Source organism: Sarcophilus harrisii, chromosome 2 (assembly GCF_902635505.1).
Source record: "Sarcophilus harrisii chromosome 2, mSarHar1.11, whole genome shotgun sequence".
Taxonomy (NCBI): Eukaryota; Metazoa; Chordata; class Mammalia; order Dasyuromorphia; family Dasyuridae; genus Sarcophilus; species Sarcophilus harrisii.
In genome coordinates, this window is record NC_045427.1 from 450,215,830 (window position 1) to 450,234,416 (window position 18,587).

Genomic DNA, 18,587 nt, shown 5'->3' on the forward strand with positions numbered 1-18,587 from the left:
AGAAACAGAAAAAGTCAAATATGAAAGGGCAAGTGGAAGGGAAAAAGTGATTACATTTTAATAGAGAAGACACAGCTGTCCCTTCAAAATCCTAAGGTCATCAAGAGGTTATAAAGAGGTCTTAGCTGGGAGTAGTTTGGTTCTGTTTTTGTGTTCTTTAAAGAAGAAAGGAAAGGTATGGAAAATAGAATGCACTAGGGAAGAAAAAGAGTGAAGTATGAGGAGGAAACTTATTATCTCCAACTAGGTTATACAAGTAGAAGACTGGATATCACTTGACTATTACTTTCACCTGAACCAGCACAAGAGGGTAGAACATACATGAATATTACTTTCACTTGAATGAGCATAAGAGAGTAGAACACACATGTGCATGTGTGCACGCGCACACACACACACAATATAGAAACAAGAAAACAGGAGGGAATGGAGAGGAGAAAATAAAAGGATGATTGCAAGAAAGCATCAATTATAAAAAACCAACACAATGAGATCTAACTCCAGAGAGTGGATTATGAAAAATAATTTAAATGAATTTTAAACAGGGTAAGAAATCTGTGATTGGGGTGTGGACAAGGGAAACATGATGTAGGGAGTGGAAGCAGATTACATCAAACCTAGACTATTGATATTGAGCATGCTACTTCTCTCCTAACAACTTCTTCTTTATGAAGGGATGGGTGGGGGCAGAACAAAGAAGAAAAATCCTAAAAAGACAGGATGGGGAGGAAAAAAAAAACCATAAATAACAACTATAAATGTGAATAAGATAAACTCACCCATGAAATGGAACTAGATAGCAGAGCAGAATGCAACAGTATATGATTTATAAGAAATATATTTGAAATAAAGACTCATATGAAGTTCAAAGGAGGGGCTGAAGCAAATGCTTCAGTTTGAATTTTAAAAAGCAGGGATCTCAAATAAGATAACAGCGGATATAGACTTAAAAGATAACTAGGAAAAGTACAATATGCAGAAAATGATCTTAGATAATGAATTAAAGTCAATACTTTATAATCAACAAAACTAACAGTATCCAAAATAAATAAACCAAGAAATGAATGAAAAGACCTGAACAGAATTTTAGAAAAGATAAATATGACAGATCTCTGGCAATTATTTAATGAGAATAGTAGTGTATTTGTGAATTATACATATATCATAGCTGTGGATGCATCTTTACAAAAACTGGCTTACATATCACATAAAAACAATGCAGAAAATGTAGAAAAGTAGTGATATTAAATATTATTTACTGATCATAATGCAGTATTCTACTCAGTAACAGGCCACTGAAGGAAATAATTTAGATTATGTGGAGTCTAAAAAACTTAACCCTAACAAATCGCTGTATCAAAGAAAAAAAATATTTTCATTAAAGACTATATGAACTATATGAACAAGGAGATAATTTGTGGGATGAAACAAAGCAGTCTTTAGGGAAAAGATTCTTAACCTTTTAAATGTAAACAATTTGTGAGATTAATCTTTAATACATAAAGTTGAATGCAGATGATTACATAGGAAATCAGTTATATTGAAATGTAGATCTCAAAAATATATATATGTATATATATACATATACATATACATACATATATATGTGTGTGTGTGTTACAAGTTCAAAGATTCAAGTTTAAGAATTGCCTCTGGGAAAATTTTAAAGCTTTGAACACATTCCTCAATAAAAGAAAAAACGAAAAGTGAGTTGGACATGCAACTTAAAAAAAGAAGCTAACAAATTGAAGACTGTGATTAAATGCTAAAATAGGAATTCTGAAAGACAATAAAAAAATTGAAACCAAAAGTAACATTGAATTAATAAATAAAACTAAAGATTTTTAAAGGGCCATTAAAATATTAATTTTGGTAATTGAATTTCTAAATTAGGTAGTTGAATTTCAAAAAAAGAGAAAAGGTTACCTGTATCACAGAGGATAAAATGGAAAATTTAATTATATACTATTTTTTAAAAAGGTTTTGCATGGACAGAATCAACATAGCTAAAATTTAGAAGGGAACCAAATTGAAAAAAATAACCACCTATCAAATTTCACATTTAAAGCGCTCATTTCCAAGATAAAGAATTTGTTCAATATAGGAGCCATTTCCCAATTGATTTAATAAATAATTGATAAATTGAGAAAGCAGTTGATAAATGAACAAATATAAACAGGCATTTTTCAAAGGGAGACCTTTAAGTTATCAACAACCATATGAAAAATTATTTGCGAAAAGCAAATTAAAGCAATCCTTAGGATCTAACTTGTATTAATCATATTGGCAAAACTGGCCAAAAAATAAATAAATAAAAGAAAGAAAAGGACAAATTAATGTTGGAGAGTGCTACAGGAAAAGTGGTTCATTGATACTGTTGGTGGAACTGTGAATTGATTCTGCCATTTGGGAAAGCAATTTAGGACTATTCCACAAACATCACTGAACTGTGCATACTCTTCAACTAATGGATAACACTAATAGCTCTATACCCTAATGAAATTAAAGAAAGATGAAAAGGACCTCAACTATTATATCATGAGAAATTAAGAGATGGTTTCAGAGAAAACCTGAAAAACTTGCATAAACTTTTGCATAGTTAGATTGGTTTTGTTCAAGCAAAATCTTTTCAGTTTCATTTATCTGAAATCACCTGTTTTTCTTTTTCTTTTCTGATCACTTCTGTTTCCAAAATGGCAGGACTAATGGTTAAACATTCTTTCTGTAGCTATGATTATATTTGCATTTCTAGGAAAAGGTACAAAAGTCTAGAAAGTAATTTTTTAAAAATTAAAACAAAAATCCAGAAAGCATCATATGATAAATATAGAGACTGCCTAATCTCCCATATCATTGCAAGCCTCTAGAGTGTATATATGTGTATATAGTATGTATACATTTATGAAATGTATATAATATTGATTATGGGTATTCAAAATAAGAACCTTAAAAACATGACAAGATTCTGAATTATCAAGAAATGATTCATTCTTGTTAAAAAATCACTGAATCTTACAATCTCATGAGTTTATAGGCGCTTCAGAAGCCCCTAGTTCATTATTAAATTTTATTTTTAATTTATGGAATAAAACAACCATTTCCATAGTACAATAATACACGGTACATAGTACAAAAAAAAAATAAAAGATGTTTGCACATGGAATTGCAAAACAATTTGTTATTCTTTTCAAAATTATCATGTAAATTTCATTTTTTTCTTCCTTTCCCTTCCCCTCACCTACCCATAGATTCAGTGCATTCTGTAGATAACCTGGAGAAAGCTATCATGTCACACCTTCCAAGTCTTCTTTTCTCACCAGTTCCTCCAACTTTAAGTCCCTTTCCATACCACTTGCCCTCTTTTGAATATATTCAATTTTTCAAAATTCCCAAATTTTGGAAATTTCCCAAATTTCCCAGAATTGGGCACTGTACTTACTTTAAGTAATGTCCCATTTGTATGACTAGTATACAATAAGACTGTTAACTCCTTTGTTCTGAATACTTCTATTAACAAAGTCTGTTGTCTGTTTTATTTTATATATTTATTAAGGCAGAAAAGTAGAATTATGCATTTCAGAAAGACAGCACCAAAATTTATAAATAACATTCTATTATTGGAAAAACTAAAATAACTAGAAATGCTCATTTTTTTCTTTCTCTATCTCCTATAATTCCCAGACTGTTTTGGTTAATTTTTGGCCAACTATTCACCTTAAGAACCAGCAACCATTTAAGAATGTCAGATCCATTTTTCCCCACGTGATTATTTCAGGTTTTATTAAATTATCTAACAAGTTTATTTATTAACTTAATGTCCCTAATTTTATTGTAATGGTGAAGGATTATAAATTTGTCTGTTTGTTTGTTTTAAAGGAGATTATGGGCCCTTGAAGGATCCTGAAAAAGTGTCTGTATCTTACTATTATGTTTTTCAGCCCAGTATTGAAGGGTGAATAATTCAGATCTTTCTCAAAGCAATAACAATGTGTGCAATGATTTTTGCTCATTTGTAGCTAGATTTTAAATGTAGGGGGATTTTTTATCTTTTAAAGGATTAGAAGATGAGGAATCAACTACTCTGTGTTCAGCTCTGAAACTGTTTTAGATGATGATGTAAATTAGGTTGTAATTTACTTTCAGTAGTGTAAAGAAAAAAAAATCACTTTGCCTGAAGTGTATGCATCTTTCTTAAGGGTGTACCCAGATTTTAATTATCTAAATGTAAATACTTAACGAATTTTACTTAGAGTAATGAGCTAAAGTGCACACTACATAAATGAGATGTTCTAATTAATCATGTATGAACTACTGGTTTAAAGAAAAGCTATGTGAATTCTGTGAATGTTGGGCTATTGCCAAATTGCTAATCAGCATTTGTATTCATAGATGGTTCACACTTAATAAGTTGTGAAACATTCAGCAAATGTTTTAGGAAATTATGAGATTTTAGATGCAGAAACTTTTTGCTTTTAATCCTATTCCCTTTCTCCACCCTCCTCCCCTCCCCCTGAAGCTTATCTGTGATATTTAAACTGCTCCTTAGAAAACTTATTCTGGCAACTTGTTCTATAGAGATTAACACATGAAAAAAACTCGAGTTAATATCCCAAGTGTCATTCACATGGAAGGTTTGAATGAGTATTTTACCAAGACACTTCCCCTGTCTTTATTGTATGATTTACCTTAGTGTGAATCAAATTGGTAAGAATCCTTTGTTGCTTCAAGAGCAGCATTGATATCCTTCCAGACATTGGCTATAAATTGTTTCCTAACAAATACCTTGAAAGCAACCCAATCTGTAGCCCAAAGGGATTCTATTCTTTATAGGTAAAAGTATCCAATCCAATCTCCCCCAAAATGACAGTGGGAAACCAGTATCACTATGATTATGATAACTTAAGCTTTTATAGTATTTTAAGATTTAAAAAATACTTCAAACAATCCAGTGAGTATGGATAGTATAAGTATTATTGATTTCATTAGAGAACAGAAGAAAAGGAAAAAGATAAGGACATTTAGAAAAGTGAAACAGTTTGTTTGTTCTAGGCTGCACAGATAGTCATGGTGTGTGTCATTTATTTTAAAAAAAGCATTGTAATTATAGTAAATTACATAAATATGTATGTATTATTTTTGTATGTATGTAAATCACATAATGCTAATTAACTAGCTAATTGACAACTACTAGCTATATTACTAAGGGCCAGTTACTTAAACTCAGTGAGTTGCTGATCTGAATTTGTGGAAGGAATTTGGAAGTGCTAAAATAAATAAATAAATAAAGTTTGTCAAGCCAACATGGGACGGGTAAACAAATCTTCAGCCAAAGCCTCCAGATTTGAAAGATTTCAATTGGATAGGGAGAGCAAGGTAAAGATAAAAAACTTTAACCTTCCATTAAAAAAAAAAAAAAATCAGAGCCAGGACTGAAATTTGCTCTCCTAAGGTCAGCACTTTTTTCACTACATAATGCTATATAGATTATGCCATAAATATAGGAACTTTGGGTTTTCTTTTTAAATGAATTATTTTTGATAACAAAAGATAAATCTATTTTTAGGCCTAAGAGAAATCTGTTTTTGTAGTTGCATTTTTGATCCCTGAAGTAGACAGCAATCTAATTTAAAGGGAGATAAGAAGTAATTCACTAAGATTTGGGAGAGCTGTCAGCTAGCTCTTGCTTAAGGGAAATCCAAAAATAATAGTAATTTACATTCACCTGTACTTTATGGTTTATAAAGGAGTTTCCTCACAATAACTTTATGAGAAAATGTAGTTTAAGTATGGCTACCCCTGTTTTGTAGATTAACTTGAGTGTCAGGTTATGACTTTCTATTGTTACATAGCTATTTCGGAACCAGGACTTGATTTTTTATTAAATGCCTATTTTGTGCCAGGCACTGTAGAAGTAGCTAAATGCTGGTGCTACAGATATAAAGAATGACTGTTCTTGACCTGAAGGAGCTTATAATCTAATGGGAGAAGAAAATACACAAAAAGAGTTGATAAGTAGAAGAGGAAGAAGGACTCAGAAGTCCAGAGGAGTGCAACTAGATAGAAAATGAAAAGATGGTGGGCCTGAGTCCCTTCCTTAAGTGAAAAAATTTTATCTCATTTCCCTACTGTTCAGTTAGAAGGGTGGAGAGTACTAAGGAAATATGAGCATCTAGGCTGAATTTTGAAGGATAAATAAGGTTCCTAGGAACAAGATGGAAAAATCTAAAATAATGCAGCTAGGAAGAAATTAAAGAGGCTGTCCTAAAATGCAGGACTTTCTAGATATTCTGACTATAAATATATTGGTCTTTTCTCTTTATCACATTGTCTCATGTCATTTATCTTCACATACAAGTTCTCTTCATTCTAGATGAGCCTGTTATTAATGGAATATTGAGAAGTTTGAGTTGTATTCTTTATTCTTCCCAACTTAAGAATAGAAAACAGACTTCTAGTTTTAGAATCGCCAGTTTCTTTGTTCTTTGCTGTACAGAAAACTAAACATAGGCCCTTTGCTATATAGGAATTCAAGGTTTCATGTCCCGGACCAGTCAGAAGGAAAAGAATCTTTATATTCAGTATTACGTCATATAAGAAACAATTGAAAGAATAATAAATAATAAACTTAGAGAGGAATATGATCATTGTCTTTTAAGAATTTTAAATGCCGTCATTTTTCAAGAGGCATTTAGACTTCTTTTGTTAACAGCAATTTAGATTTGATATAGGGGAAAATTTTACAAAAATTAGAGCTGTCCAGAGGTAAAAATGGACTGCCTCAGGAGATGGTGCTTTCTTTTTTAATGGAAATTTTCTAAATGTAGACTGGATGACCTCTTAGTATTTGTCTTAGAGAAGGAATACTGCTCAGGTGCAAGTTGGGCTAGTTTTCTGAGGTCTCTTCCAACTTTGAGATAATGTGATTCTTCCATGAAGATGTAGTTCAAGATTTAAGTGCTTTTAGATTTTGATTGTATTTTAGTTAATTACTTACATGTCTTGTCCACTAGACTGATAGCTCCTTGAAGAGAAGGTATGATGTCATATTCATCTTTATATATCATGATTGGCAGCCAGGATAAGACCTGACATATAATATTTTCTCAAATTAGTTGGATGATAAAACTATTAAGAAAATAATGATTTCTGGGTATTGATAGCCAAAAGTCTTAAATAGTTTGATGTAAAGCATTTTCTTATGAAGAAAATTAATCTATGGGACCTTTATTAAGCAGCTACTATATGAAACACATAAACTGTGTCCTGGAAAGTACAATTTCCTTGCATAGTTCAGCTCATCATACCTACAAAACAATTGCTTTTCCAGATAGCCCAGTTTGTTACCTCACAAATTTTAAAATTTCTTTTCTGTCTTATTCTAGTACTTTGAAAGAGCCATCAGTTCTTAGGGTGAGTTCTTCTGATGACACAAATCACAAACCTTCTGCATCTTAATAGATGTTTAATTGCAATAGCTTTCTAACTACTCTTCCTGCATTCTCTCCAATCCATCCTCCACACTGCTGCCAAATTGATTTTCCCAAATGTACAGATTTGAGAATTTTACTTTCTTGATCAATAGTTGCCATTTGGGTATAAAGTAACTTTATTGTTTAGTACCTAAAGCCTTCCATTTCTGTTTTTCCAGTATAATTACATGTTGCTTTCTCTCCTATGTTCTATGCTTCTATCAATTTACTTTCTCTTCTTTATGCATGGTATTGCATCTCCATGTTTATGCCCTTTCTCATTGCCATTTTTGGAGAATCTTACCTTCTTTCAAAGCTCAGCTCAGCTCAGTTCTTACTTTCATTGAAAAGACTTTATCTGATTCTTCTAGTTTTTAGTTCCTTGCCCCAAAATACTTTATTTTATATATATTGCATGTATTTTTCTGTGAACATATAATTATATATATTATATATATATATATTTTTATAAACATATAAATAGCAGAATAATGTTCTTTGAGGACTGGGCTGTGTGTATATGTGTGTGTGTGTGTGTGTATGTGTGTGTGTATATACACATGCATGTATGTATTTTAACCTCTAGTGCTAGTGTAGCACTTGACTCTTAGTAGGTAATTAATAAATATTTTTAAGTGATTGATTGATTTGCAATGGACAAAACAATTTATTTTGTCTTGTTAGCTTTCTGGTGGCAAACTATTCCACAGTTTGCCTTCTTCTGGCATGGTCTTCTGATAAGATATACATAGTTTGCTTCCAGGTCTAAATCTAAAGTCTTTCCTCTTTGGTAGGATCAATCAGATCACTGACAGTGTTGAAGAGTTCAAGGTCATCCTCATACTGTAATGAATTATCGGAAGAGAGTTTTGTGGAAGAAAAATACCACTGACTAATGCAAATTTGATAGAAATTCAGTTGAAATTGTTTCTGTGTACAAAAAGATAAAATATTAGTCTCCTAAAGGATTTTTCCTTTTATAGGCATGTAATGAATTCACTACACATGTAATGAACCTTCTCCGAGAGCAGAGTCGAACACGTCCCATTTCTCCAAAAGAGATTGAGAGGATGGTGGGCATAATCCATCGGAAATTCAGTTCAATTCAGATGCAGCTCAAACAAAGTACTTGTGAAGCAGTCATGATTTTAAGATCAAGGTTCCTCGATGCCAGGTATGTATAACCATACTTTATTACGTACTTTTGTTGTTATTGTCATTGGTTATGCACCAAATTTCTGACCACTTGACAGATGGAACTGAGTTTTGCTACAAGGCCTTTTCTACAACATGATTGAATGAATACCATAGGTGGTTAAGGTGGTAAGCAATTAAGACAACTCTGAGACACCACTACATACCTGTCAGATTGACTAGAATGACAGGGAAAGATAATGCAGAATGTTAGAGGGGATGTGGGAAAACTGGGACTCTGATACATTGTTGGTGGAATTGTGAATACATCCAACCATTCTGGAGAGCGATTTGGAATTATGCTCAGAAAGTTATCAAACTGTGCATACCCTTTGATCCAGCAGTGTTACTACTGGGCTTATACCCCAAAGAGATCTTAAAGAAGGGAAAGGGACCTGTATGTGCAAGAATGTTTGTGGCAGGTCTCTTTGTTGTGTCCAGAAACTGGAAACTAAGTGGATGCCCATCAATTGGAGAATGGCTGAATAAATTGTGGTATATGAATGCTATGAAATATTATTGTTCTGTAAGAAATGACCAGCAGGATGATTTCAGAAAGGCCTGCTGAGACTTATATGAACTGATGCTATGTGAAATGAGCAGGACCAGAAGATCATTATATACTTCAACAACAATACTATATGATGATCAATCCTGATAAACATGGCTCTCTTCAAAAATGAGATGAACCAAATCAGTTCCAATAGAGCAGTAATGAATTGAACTAGCTACACCCAGCAGAAGAACAGAAGAAGAGATGACTATGAACCACTACATAGAATTCCCAGTCCCTCTATTTTTGTCTGCCTGCATTTTTGATTTCCTTCACAGGCTAATTGTACACTATTTCAAAGTCCGATTCTTTTTGTACAGCAAAATAACTGTGTGGACATGTATACATATATTGCATTTAACTTATACTTTTAACATATTTAACATGTATTGGTCAACCTGCCATCTCGGGAAGGGGGTAGGGGGGGAGGAGGAGAAAAATTGGAACAAAAGATTTTGCAGTTGTCAATGCAGAAAAATTACCCAGCATATATCTTGTAAATAAAAAGTTATAATAAAAAAATAAAACATTTAATAATTAATTTCCCCTAAGTACTGCTTGAAAATATCATTGATTCATCAAAAACCTTTAATTGAAATTCTCTATTGCCTATGAAATAAAGCATATTTTCTATAGCATGGCATCGCATTCAGTATTCTCCATGATCTAACTCTAAACTACATGTTTACCCTTCTTTTTTCTACATGTCCTTATGCTTCAGCCCAGTACATCTTTGCATATTTAGTCATGTTGTTCTCTCTGCCCTGGAATTATGTTTTGCCCCTCTTCTGGACACACACACATACACATCTATATACCCCCTCACCCACTCCCACATCCACTCCCCCCGACAATACTGGAACACCATCTAGACAAGTATCAGAATGGGGATTTGAATTCAGGCCTTTTTGATACCAAGTCTTTAGGACTCTTTCTGATGCCCTGAAGTAGCTCTGGCAAATAGTAACCACATCGATAGTTAGTTATCCTTTGAACATTTGAAGTGTTTGATTCTTCATTGTTGAAGAAGTGTATGGTTAACTATAAGGCAGAATGAGCCAAAAATGGAATGAGATAAATGGAGCTTTGGAAAGACTCATCTGTAAAGACTGTAGTTATGCAGTGCTGCAATGTTGATGGGCTGCACCTCTAGGGATTGATGCTCCACTGCATTGTGGCCTAAGGCACAGGCATCTTGATTGCAACTAACCCTGGGGGAGGAGGGGGAGATGAGACTTTGGGGAAAATGTTTAATGGGAACTTTCTAAAGGATGTTCTTCTAAAAAATAAATAAAGCACATGACTAAAGTCTTTCTTATACCTTCAAGCATGTGGAAATACTCAGCTCTGGTTTCATTTGTTCTTGTATTGCCTCTTAGAAAACCCTATGCTAGGGAAGGATGTTCTGCTCTGGGCAAAAGTGATCTGACATATATATGATTCCCTGGCTCATTCTGACTTGTAGCCCACTCGTTTCTTTCAGGAAGCCTGTGCTTACATTTTCTTGATAATTGGACAAGTTGGTGAACATATCCATGCAATACATTTAAGAACAAATCTACAAATTTCCTAGACCCCCTCTACCCTATTGGAGTAAGAGCTTGCATTTGAATAGAAAAACTTCCCACATTTATTCTTAAAATCATGGGATTTTGGAGTTGAGAGAGAATTTAGAGATAATCTAGAGATAATCTGATCCCTTTCTCATTTGGAAGATAAGGAAACTGAGACCCAAATGGGGCAAGTGATCTGCCAAAGATCATATAAGGACCAGATGAAGATCTAGGGTGTGAAACCATATGTTTTGACTCTATAAGTTCACTGCTTTTGTTTCTACTTAGGTTGTCAGAAGGTTGATCACCAGTTTAGGAAGCAGTCTGCTATTTATAAGGAGTGGGATCTATGCCAGTGGTGGGAGAAGATCCACCTCAGTGGAATCACAGATCTTCCAAAACATAGAAGTAAAAAGTTGTTAACATAGTAGAGGTTTAAATATCATTTATTCCCAAGTCCCTCATTTTACAGAGGAGATTCTGGGTACAGAGTAAGTAAATGATTTCCCCAGAATTATCTTGCAACAACCCATGATTCAAACCTTTCTACCTATCACTTACTCATCCAACTTGCTTTGCTTTTGAAGTGACAGCAAGCTATCTGTTAAAGCCAACTATTTAGCAAAGGAATGGTGTAAAAAAATCCATATTTCAAAAAGAGGTTGGATGAAATGAATGCTTCTGATTTAATGTCAGATTGTTTTTGTCTTCTTATCTGTTTTATAAATCCCTTTTTCCTTAGATATCTTATGTTCTGTGTTCTGACTGAAGTTAAGGTCTCTTTTAGTTTTAAGATTCCATTGTACTACATTAAACCATTCTAAATCCTAAAGTACTCCAATTTTGAGAGTCTCTGAATCTAACTAATTAGCCTGTTAATGTTTTAGCGAAAGAATTCTAAAGTGATGCTTTTCCCCCTCACCCCCATGGGTAACATATAAAATGCATTTTTGTCAAGGACATTCTGGAGATGACGCCTTAAATGTAAGACTTGATTCTACAATGAAAATTTTAGTCCTATGCCAATTATTTTTTTTTTACCAAACCTAGTTGTATAGATCTCTCCATTTAAACATTGTAGGCAAGTTCAGCCCATTCCACCCATGTGTATGTCAGGTATTCACATGTCATTTTTAGAAAAACAAGTTAAATAGGAGGGAAGTCAGTTCCTTAAATAGTATATTGGTCTGATTATATGTTATACTTCTTAAAGGTGGTCTGTCTAAAATTGGTGTTATTTTTCAATGTATAACTACAGTTTTTTTTTCCTCCTGTTTAAAGACTTCTTTTTGAAATACTAATAATTACTTGTGTGACACTGGACAAGTCACTGAACCTTTCTGTGATTCTGTTTCCTCATGTGTAAAAAAGGGATAATAATAACATAAACTTTACAAGGTTGTTAAAGTGAAATGAAATAACATATGTAAAGTGCTTTCCAAACTTTAAAGTACTGTGTAAATGCTAGCTATTATTAATAGAACTAATATGATACACAGATGTATAACCTTCTGTCAATGATATTGTTTTTGAGTATTAAATTTTACATTTGAAAATATTAAATCATAGGGGAGGGGCACATAACTTATCTGCAAGTAGACACTCTGGAGTGAAACATATCAAAGACTTAGTCACAAAGTAAAACTCATAATATTTTTTCTCTTGTCCATTTGAATGTATAGTTAATAGCTTCTAACCCATTTGAAAATAACTAGACAATCTTGCAGTAGATTATATATTTGTTTGGTTAACATAAATATCATAGCAATTGAAAAAATTAAAATTAGTTTTTAATGAAAAAAGTTTATATTCTCTCTGCATGTGTTTATCCACTGTTGACCCTTTCCCTCTTCCTTTAGTCCATAGTTAACTTTTTTTCTTTTTCTTTCAGACGAAAAAGACGTAATTTCAGCAAACAGGCAACAGAAATCTTGAATGAATATTTTTATTCACACCTCAGCAATCCCTACCCCAGTGAAGAAGCCAAAGAAGAGCTGGCAAAGAAATGCAGCATTACAGTGTCACAGGTAAAATGGGACTTTCTGCTTTATCATGATCCTGAAACACTCAATTCTCATAAGAAGCACAAGAAATTGTCAGCAGAGCCAGGCTTCTTTTTCAGTTTTTATAATGCCATCATTCCTTATTTTATGCCACAAGTATATCCCAAATTTCCAAGTTGGTAACATTCTTCCTTACATTTCTCCTTGCCATACCCTAGTTTCGACTTCATAAACGGATTCTAGCCTCGTATTTCAAGTGTGTTGGTTACTTGAACTTAAGTTATAAGTTATAATTTAAAAAATCACAACACAGTAGCATCAACAGTGTTCTTTTTGTCAGTGTCCCTTTCTGAAATTCCTTTCTGTGTCATTGTAATATGTTTCATTGGTGGATTTTGAGGGCATTGATTTGCCTTAATTCATTCTACAATTTCCTCTCCTTCCCCTACCAATTATAAAAGCCTTTTCTTGTTCCAAATATAGTCAAGGAAAATAAATCCACATCTTGCAGTGTTTGATAATGTGTATCTTATACACCTCTGGGCCATAAGCATCTTTAACAAAGTGAGTGGAGCTTCTATATTGGCAAGCAATAATAACAATAAAAATATATCAGTAGATATTTGTTAAGAGTTTAATATATGCCAGGCACATTATTAAATGCTATAGATATAAAGAAAGGCAAAAACAGGCATACTTCCTTCAAAAAGCTCATATTCCAAAGAGAAAGATAATATGTTAAAATTTATGTACATATTATATAAAAGACAAATATGGGTAAATGAAAGATCACCTCAGAAGGAAGGCACTAGTAGCAAGGGGGACTGGTAAAGATCTTTTGCAGAAGTTGGGATATGAGCTAATGCTTGAAGGAAATGAGGAGGTAGAAAGATTGGGAGAGGGCATCCCAGATCTGAGGAGCTACCAGTGGAAATACACAGATTTGGGAGATGGATTATCTTGTAGAAGGAACAATAGAAAGGCCAATGTCACTGGGTAATAGAAAAGGTGAAAAGGAGTAAAGTGTAAGAAGTCCAGAAGGATAGGAAGAGATCGGGCTGCAAATGGATTTAAATGTCAAACAAAAGATTTTTTATATTATCCTGAACATAATTTTTGGAGTGTATTTAGTTAACAGAGTGACATGTTCAGACTTTAGAAAGATTATTTTGGCAAGTGAAAGGAGGATGCTACAATGAGGAGAGTCATAAGGCAGAGATACTAACCATAGATTATTGTATTAATCTATGAATGAGATAGTAAGAACTTGAACCAATGTGGTTACTAGTGAATGATGGGAAGGGCAATCTCCCATAAAGAGAGCTGTTGTGAAGATAGAAATGACAGCATATAGCATAATGGATATCTAATATGAATATAAGTAAAGAGTTGAAGATGACAGTAGTAAGGAGATTAGGAAGAGGGGAAGATTTGGGAGGTGATTTAATGAATTCAGATTTGAACATATTGAATTAGAATATCTATGAGACATCTAATTCGAGATGTCCAATAGATAGTTGGTGATGGAAGAATGGAGTTAGGGAGAGATTAGGGCCAGATATATAGATCTGGAATTATCAGCATAGAGATGATAATTGAATCTATGGTAAATTCATCAAATGAGATAGTATGTAGAAAGAAGACTTAAGACAGCACTTTGGTGGATACATACAGTTAGTGGGTATGGTATAGAGGAGGATCCAGTAAAAGAGAGATTAGTTAATAGAATGAAAGAGAAAACTAGATGAGAGAGCATTTCAAAGAGAAGAGGGTAATGTGTTGTAAGCTGCAGAAAGGTCATGAAGGATGAGGATTGAAAAAGCTGTCAGATAAATAAATATATCTCATATTTAATTATTACTATGTTTTGTAAATCACTTTATGTACATGATCATCTTTGCTTATGGGCTTATGATAGGTAGTACAACTTTTAGAATAACCGTGTCACAAATGATTGAGTGACTTAATGTAAAGTTTTGCAGCAAGCAGGTGGCATAATCATGGCTTAAACTTTGACTAGTTGCTGCTTAAAGTTTGACTAGTTGCTGTCATTACAAATCTGATGATCTTCTTGCTGTACTTATTTTATCACCTGAATTATCTTGCTAGGACATGGCAAATAACCCTGGATTAGCTAATTTAGATGATGAAATAGAGCTTTCACTGGGGAGAAATTGATTTATTTGTTGTAAAATTTAACTTAAAAATAACTATCTTCAGTAATTCCCTGTTATTTAACAAATATAAATTCCTCTATTTGGCATTCAAAGCTTTCAACAATCTGGTTCAATTTCATTTTTCCAGAATTCTTTCATATTGTTCCTTCTCCTCCTCTCTAGTTGATTCTCTGTACTAATTACCACAATGGTTATTCCAAAATTTAAACTTTCCATAACTTCTCTCCTACCTTTTCAGCTATGGACCTCACCTCATATTTCACTCTCCCCCCCCAAAAAAGAAGAAGCCATTCAAATGTAAACTTCTTCTTCCCTTCTCATTTTACAAATTACTTTGAAATCATCCTCCACTATCTACTCCTTTACTCCAATCCCTATTGAAGAGGTGACTCTTTCCTCATGAAGATCAGACTCCTTTACATAGACCATTGATCCCCTCCCCTGCCACTTGTTTTTCCAGCAAATTGCTCATACTGTTCCTGCTCCATCCTCTCCACTTCTGTCTTACCAATAAGTCTTTCCCTGTCTACTGGTTATTTCCCCATATTCCAAAACAAATTTTTTTCTCCAGGTTTCCCCCATTCTTAAAAATCCCTAACTTGATTGTATTGTTCTTGCTTGTCTTCCTCTTACATTTTTTCCCCCTACTCAGCTAGTCTCCCAGGAATAACTATCTGTACTTGTTGCTTCGATTTTCTCTATCTCATTCATTTCTCAATCTTTGTCCTCTGGCTTCTAATTTCATAGTTCAACTAAAACTATTCTCTTCAAAGTTACTAGTTATCTCTTAAATGACAAATCTAATGGCCTTTTATTAATTAATCCTCATTTTTCTCGATAGATCTTTGTAGCACCTGACATTTTCTCTCCTCCTGTCTGATTTATCCACAACACATGTATCAAGTAGGTGTTCCCCAAAGCTATTATGGGCCTTCTTTTTATACTCTCACTTACTAATCTTATCAGCTTCTATGGGTTCAAGTATCCAATGTAAACGATTTCCAGACTATATCCTATATCTCCAGACTTAATTTCTCACCAGTATTCTATTCAGGTATCCAGCTTGCCTAATGGACACTTCAAATTGGATATGCTAAAGGTATCTAAACTCAGCAGTCTAAAACAGAAATCTTTTCCTTTAAAACTACTCCTCTTCTGAAATTCATAATTATTGTTGAAAATACAACTGTCTTTCTGGTTACCTGGGTTTGCAAGCTTGGTGCCATTTTTGACTCCTCATTCTCATCTCACTTCTCTGGTCAATTGCCAAATATTCTTGTTTCTTTACTCACAGCATCTCTTATATTCATTTTCTTCTCTTTATTCACATTATTGCAATCTAATTCAAGTCCTCATCACCTCTGATCCCAAGTATTTCAATTGTTTTCTAACTGGTCTCTGTCCCAAGTCTCTCTTTATTTTAATCCATCTTCCATATAGCTAGCAAAATTATTTCTTAAATAATTCTGTTCATTGACTCCTCCTCTCACTTCAGGAAATTCTGATAATTCAGTATTATCTCTAGGATCAAATGTAAATCTCTTTAACATTTAAAACTCTTCATTATATAGCCCCCTTCTTATCTTTTCAGTTTTATACATATAACTCCCTAGCAATCACTACTGTGTTCAGATCAACTTTCTTACTATCCCTCATGCTTGATGCTTCATCTTCCATCTCTTTGCCTTTGTACATTTTGACTGATACTCATCTCAAGTATCCATTTCTTCAGGGGTTTTTCCCTAGGTTTTTTACCCCCAACCTGTGCGTGTGTGTGTATGTGTGTGTGTGTGTGTTTTGTCGTTTCCCATTAGAAAGTATATTCCTTGGGAGCAGAGGCTGTTTTTCCTCTCTCTCTCTCTTTTTTTAAAACCCTCAGCACAGAACCAGACACATAGTGTGTGTCTTAATAATTAAGCTTAATAAATGCTTCTTGATTTATTTATTGATTCTTCTTTATGCATGTTTTGATTTGTACTATTCTAATTACTTTGTCCTTTGAACATATCCTTCATTCTCCTACCTCACTGCCTTTGTTTACATTGTTTTCTAAGCCTTCTCTTTCCTGCTCTTGATTTACTGAATTTCTTCTTTACTTAATCCTTTCTTTAAAAGCCCAACTCAAATTTCACCTCATTCATCTATGGTCTGTCTATTGGTAATGTCTTTTTTTCCATCAAACCTTACCTATCAATTTATTTTATACTTTTCTAAGTTAATCAGAGTGTCATATTATTATATTTGTGTTTATTCAGTTCATTTCAGTTTTATCTAATTTTGTATGATTCCATTTGTAGTTTTCTGGACTAGTTGCCATTTCCTTCTCATTGTATAGATGAGAAAACTGAGATAAACAGGATTAAGTGACTTGTTCAGGGTCCCATAGCCAGCCATATTTGAAGCCACATTTGAACTCAGGTTTTCCTTGAGCCACCTAGCTGCCGATTTTGTGTTTCTAATCTTTTCTCACAGACTATAAGTTCTATGAGGGCCCAGAACATATAAACTTGTATCTCTTCCATTGTCTAAACATGATGCTGTGTGCATAGTATGCATTTAATAAATGTTTAAATGAATTAATTGTAATGCTTCAATATTAGATATTACTTTAGAGAAAAATGCTTTTTCATTATGACCTTTCTTTTTGTTTGAATTAAACACAGAGACCTTTGAGGTAAAGACTGGGATTTTTCCAACACTATTGTCATTATCTTTGAAACATAAGTTGACAGTTGAAAATCATTTACTTGTAGAAAAAAAAGTTGGTAGAGTATGAAAACCTTTGCAATGGAACTGTGATTTAAGGAATAGCTGACCCTGTATGAAACAGTGTTCCTTTGGGAGTCATATGCAATGAATTTTAACAATAGTTTCTAAATTTAAAACTCTCCAACTATGCTTGTGAGATCCAAAATACTGATCCCATCTGTGATTCCAGTGAGGTTTTCTTATCAATATTTTAAATCATTATATATTTAAAGGAACAATGCCTGAGGTTAGCATGTTAAGTATTAATGATTTGCCATCTCTAGTATTGGCATTATTAGCCCCACAACCCCTAGAGTAACCTTTAGTTCTATAATTAAAACTCAATGTGAAGTTTGTTTTAGAAGTCTCCTATGAAATGGTTTCATATTTTGTTGTTTTTTGATTGATTGGAATGAGATCTGTTTGGTTTAAGATAGCTTTCTTTCCAAATATATGTATACACAGGCATATATATATATATATAGAGAGAGAGAGAGAGAGGGAGATAGTATGTAGATATGTGTACCTCTCTCATTCTTTCTCTATCTCTCTCTCTGTTTCTCTGTCTCTCTCTGTCTGTCTGTCTTTCTTCATATCTTCCTTTTTCTTTCTGGTCTCTTTCCCTCTCTGTGTCTCTCTTTTTTTCCCACACATACATATGATGCATGCATTCACTTAAACTTGAATTTTTTTCTTTCTGTACTGTAGCCACAGATCCACTGAATGTAAGAGTTGTTCTTTGATATTTACATATTTGTTTAAATAGTCAAATTAGTGACTGAATCCACCAAGTTTCAAACCATGAATTTCTTAATGGAATTTTTTTGGAGACTCTCTTTTTCACTTATTCCATTCTGTCTTGTAATATAATTATATTTCTGTTCCTCCTA

The 18,587-nt window shown here is 33.4% G+C and overlaps 1 protein-coding gene across 2 annotated transcripts in view; it reads left to right on the top strand.

Annotated features, from left to right (window-relative positions):
- The window catches only part of PBX3 (PBX homeobox 3), a 281,962-nt gene that overhangs the window by 212,907 nt on the left and 50,468 nt on the right, over window positions 1-18,587 (top strand). For both annotated transcript variants that reach the window (XM_003757143.4, XM_012553728.3), the window contains exons 4-5: window positions 8,453-8,643; window positions 12,661-12,796. In XM_003757143.4, the coding sequence (XP_003757191.1) occupies window positions 8,453-8,643; window positions 12,661-12,796 (327 nt within the window). The remainder of the gene's footprint in view (window positions 1-8,452; window positions 8,644-12,660; window positions 12,797-18,587) is intronic.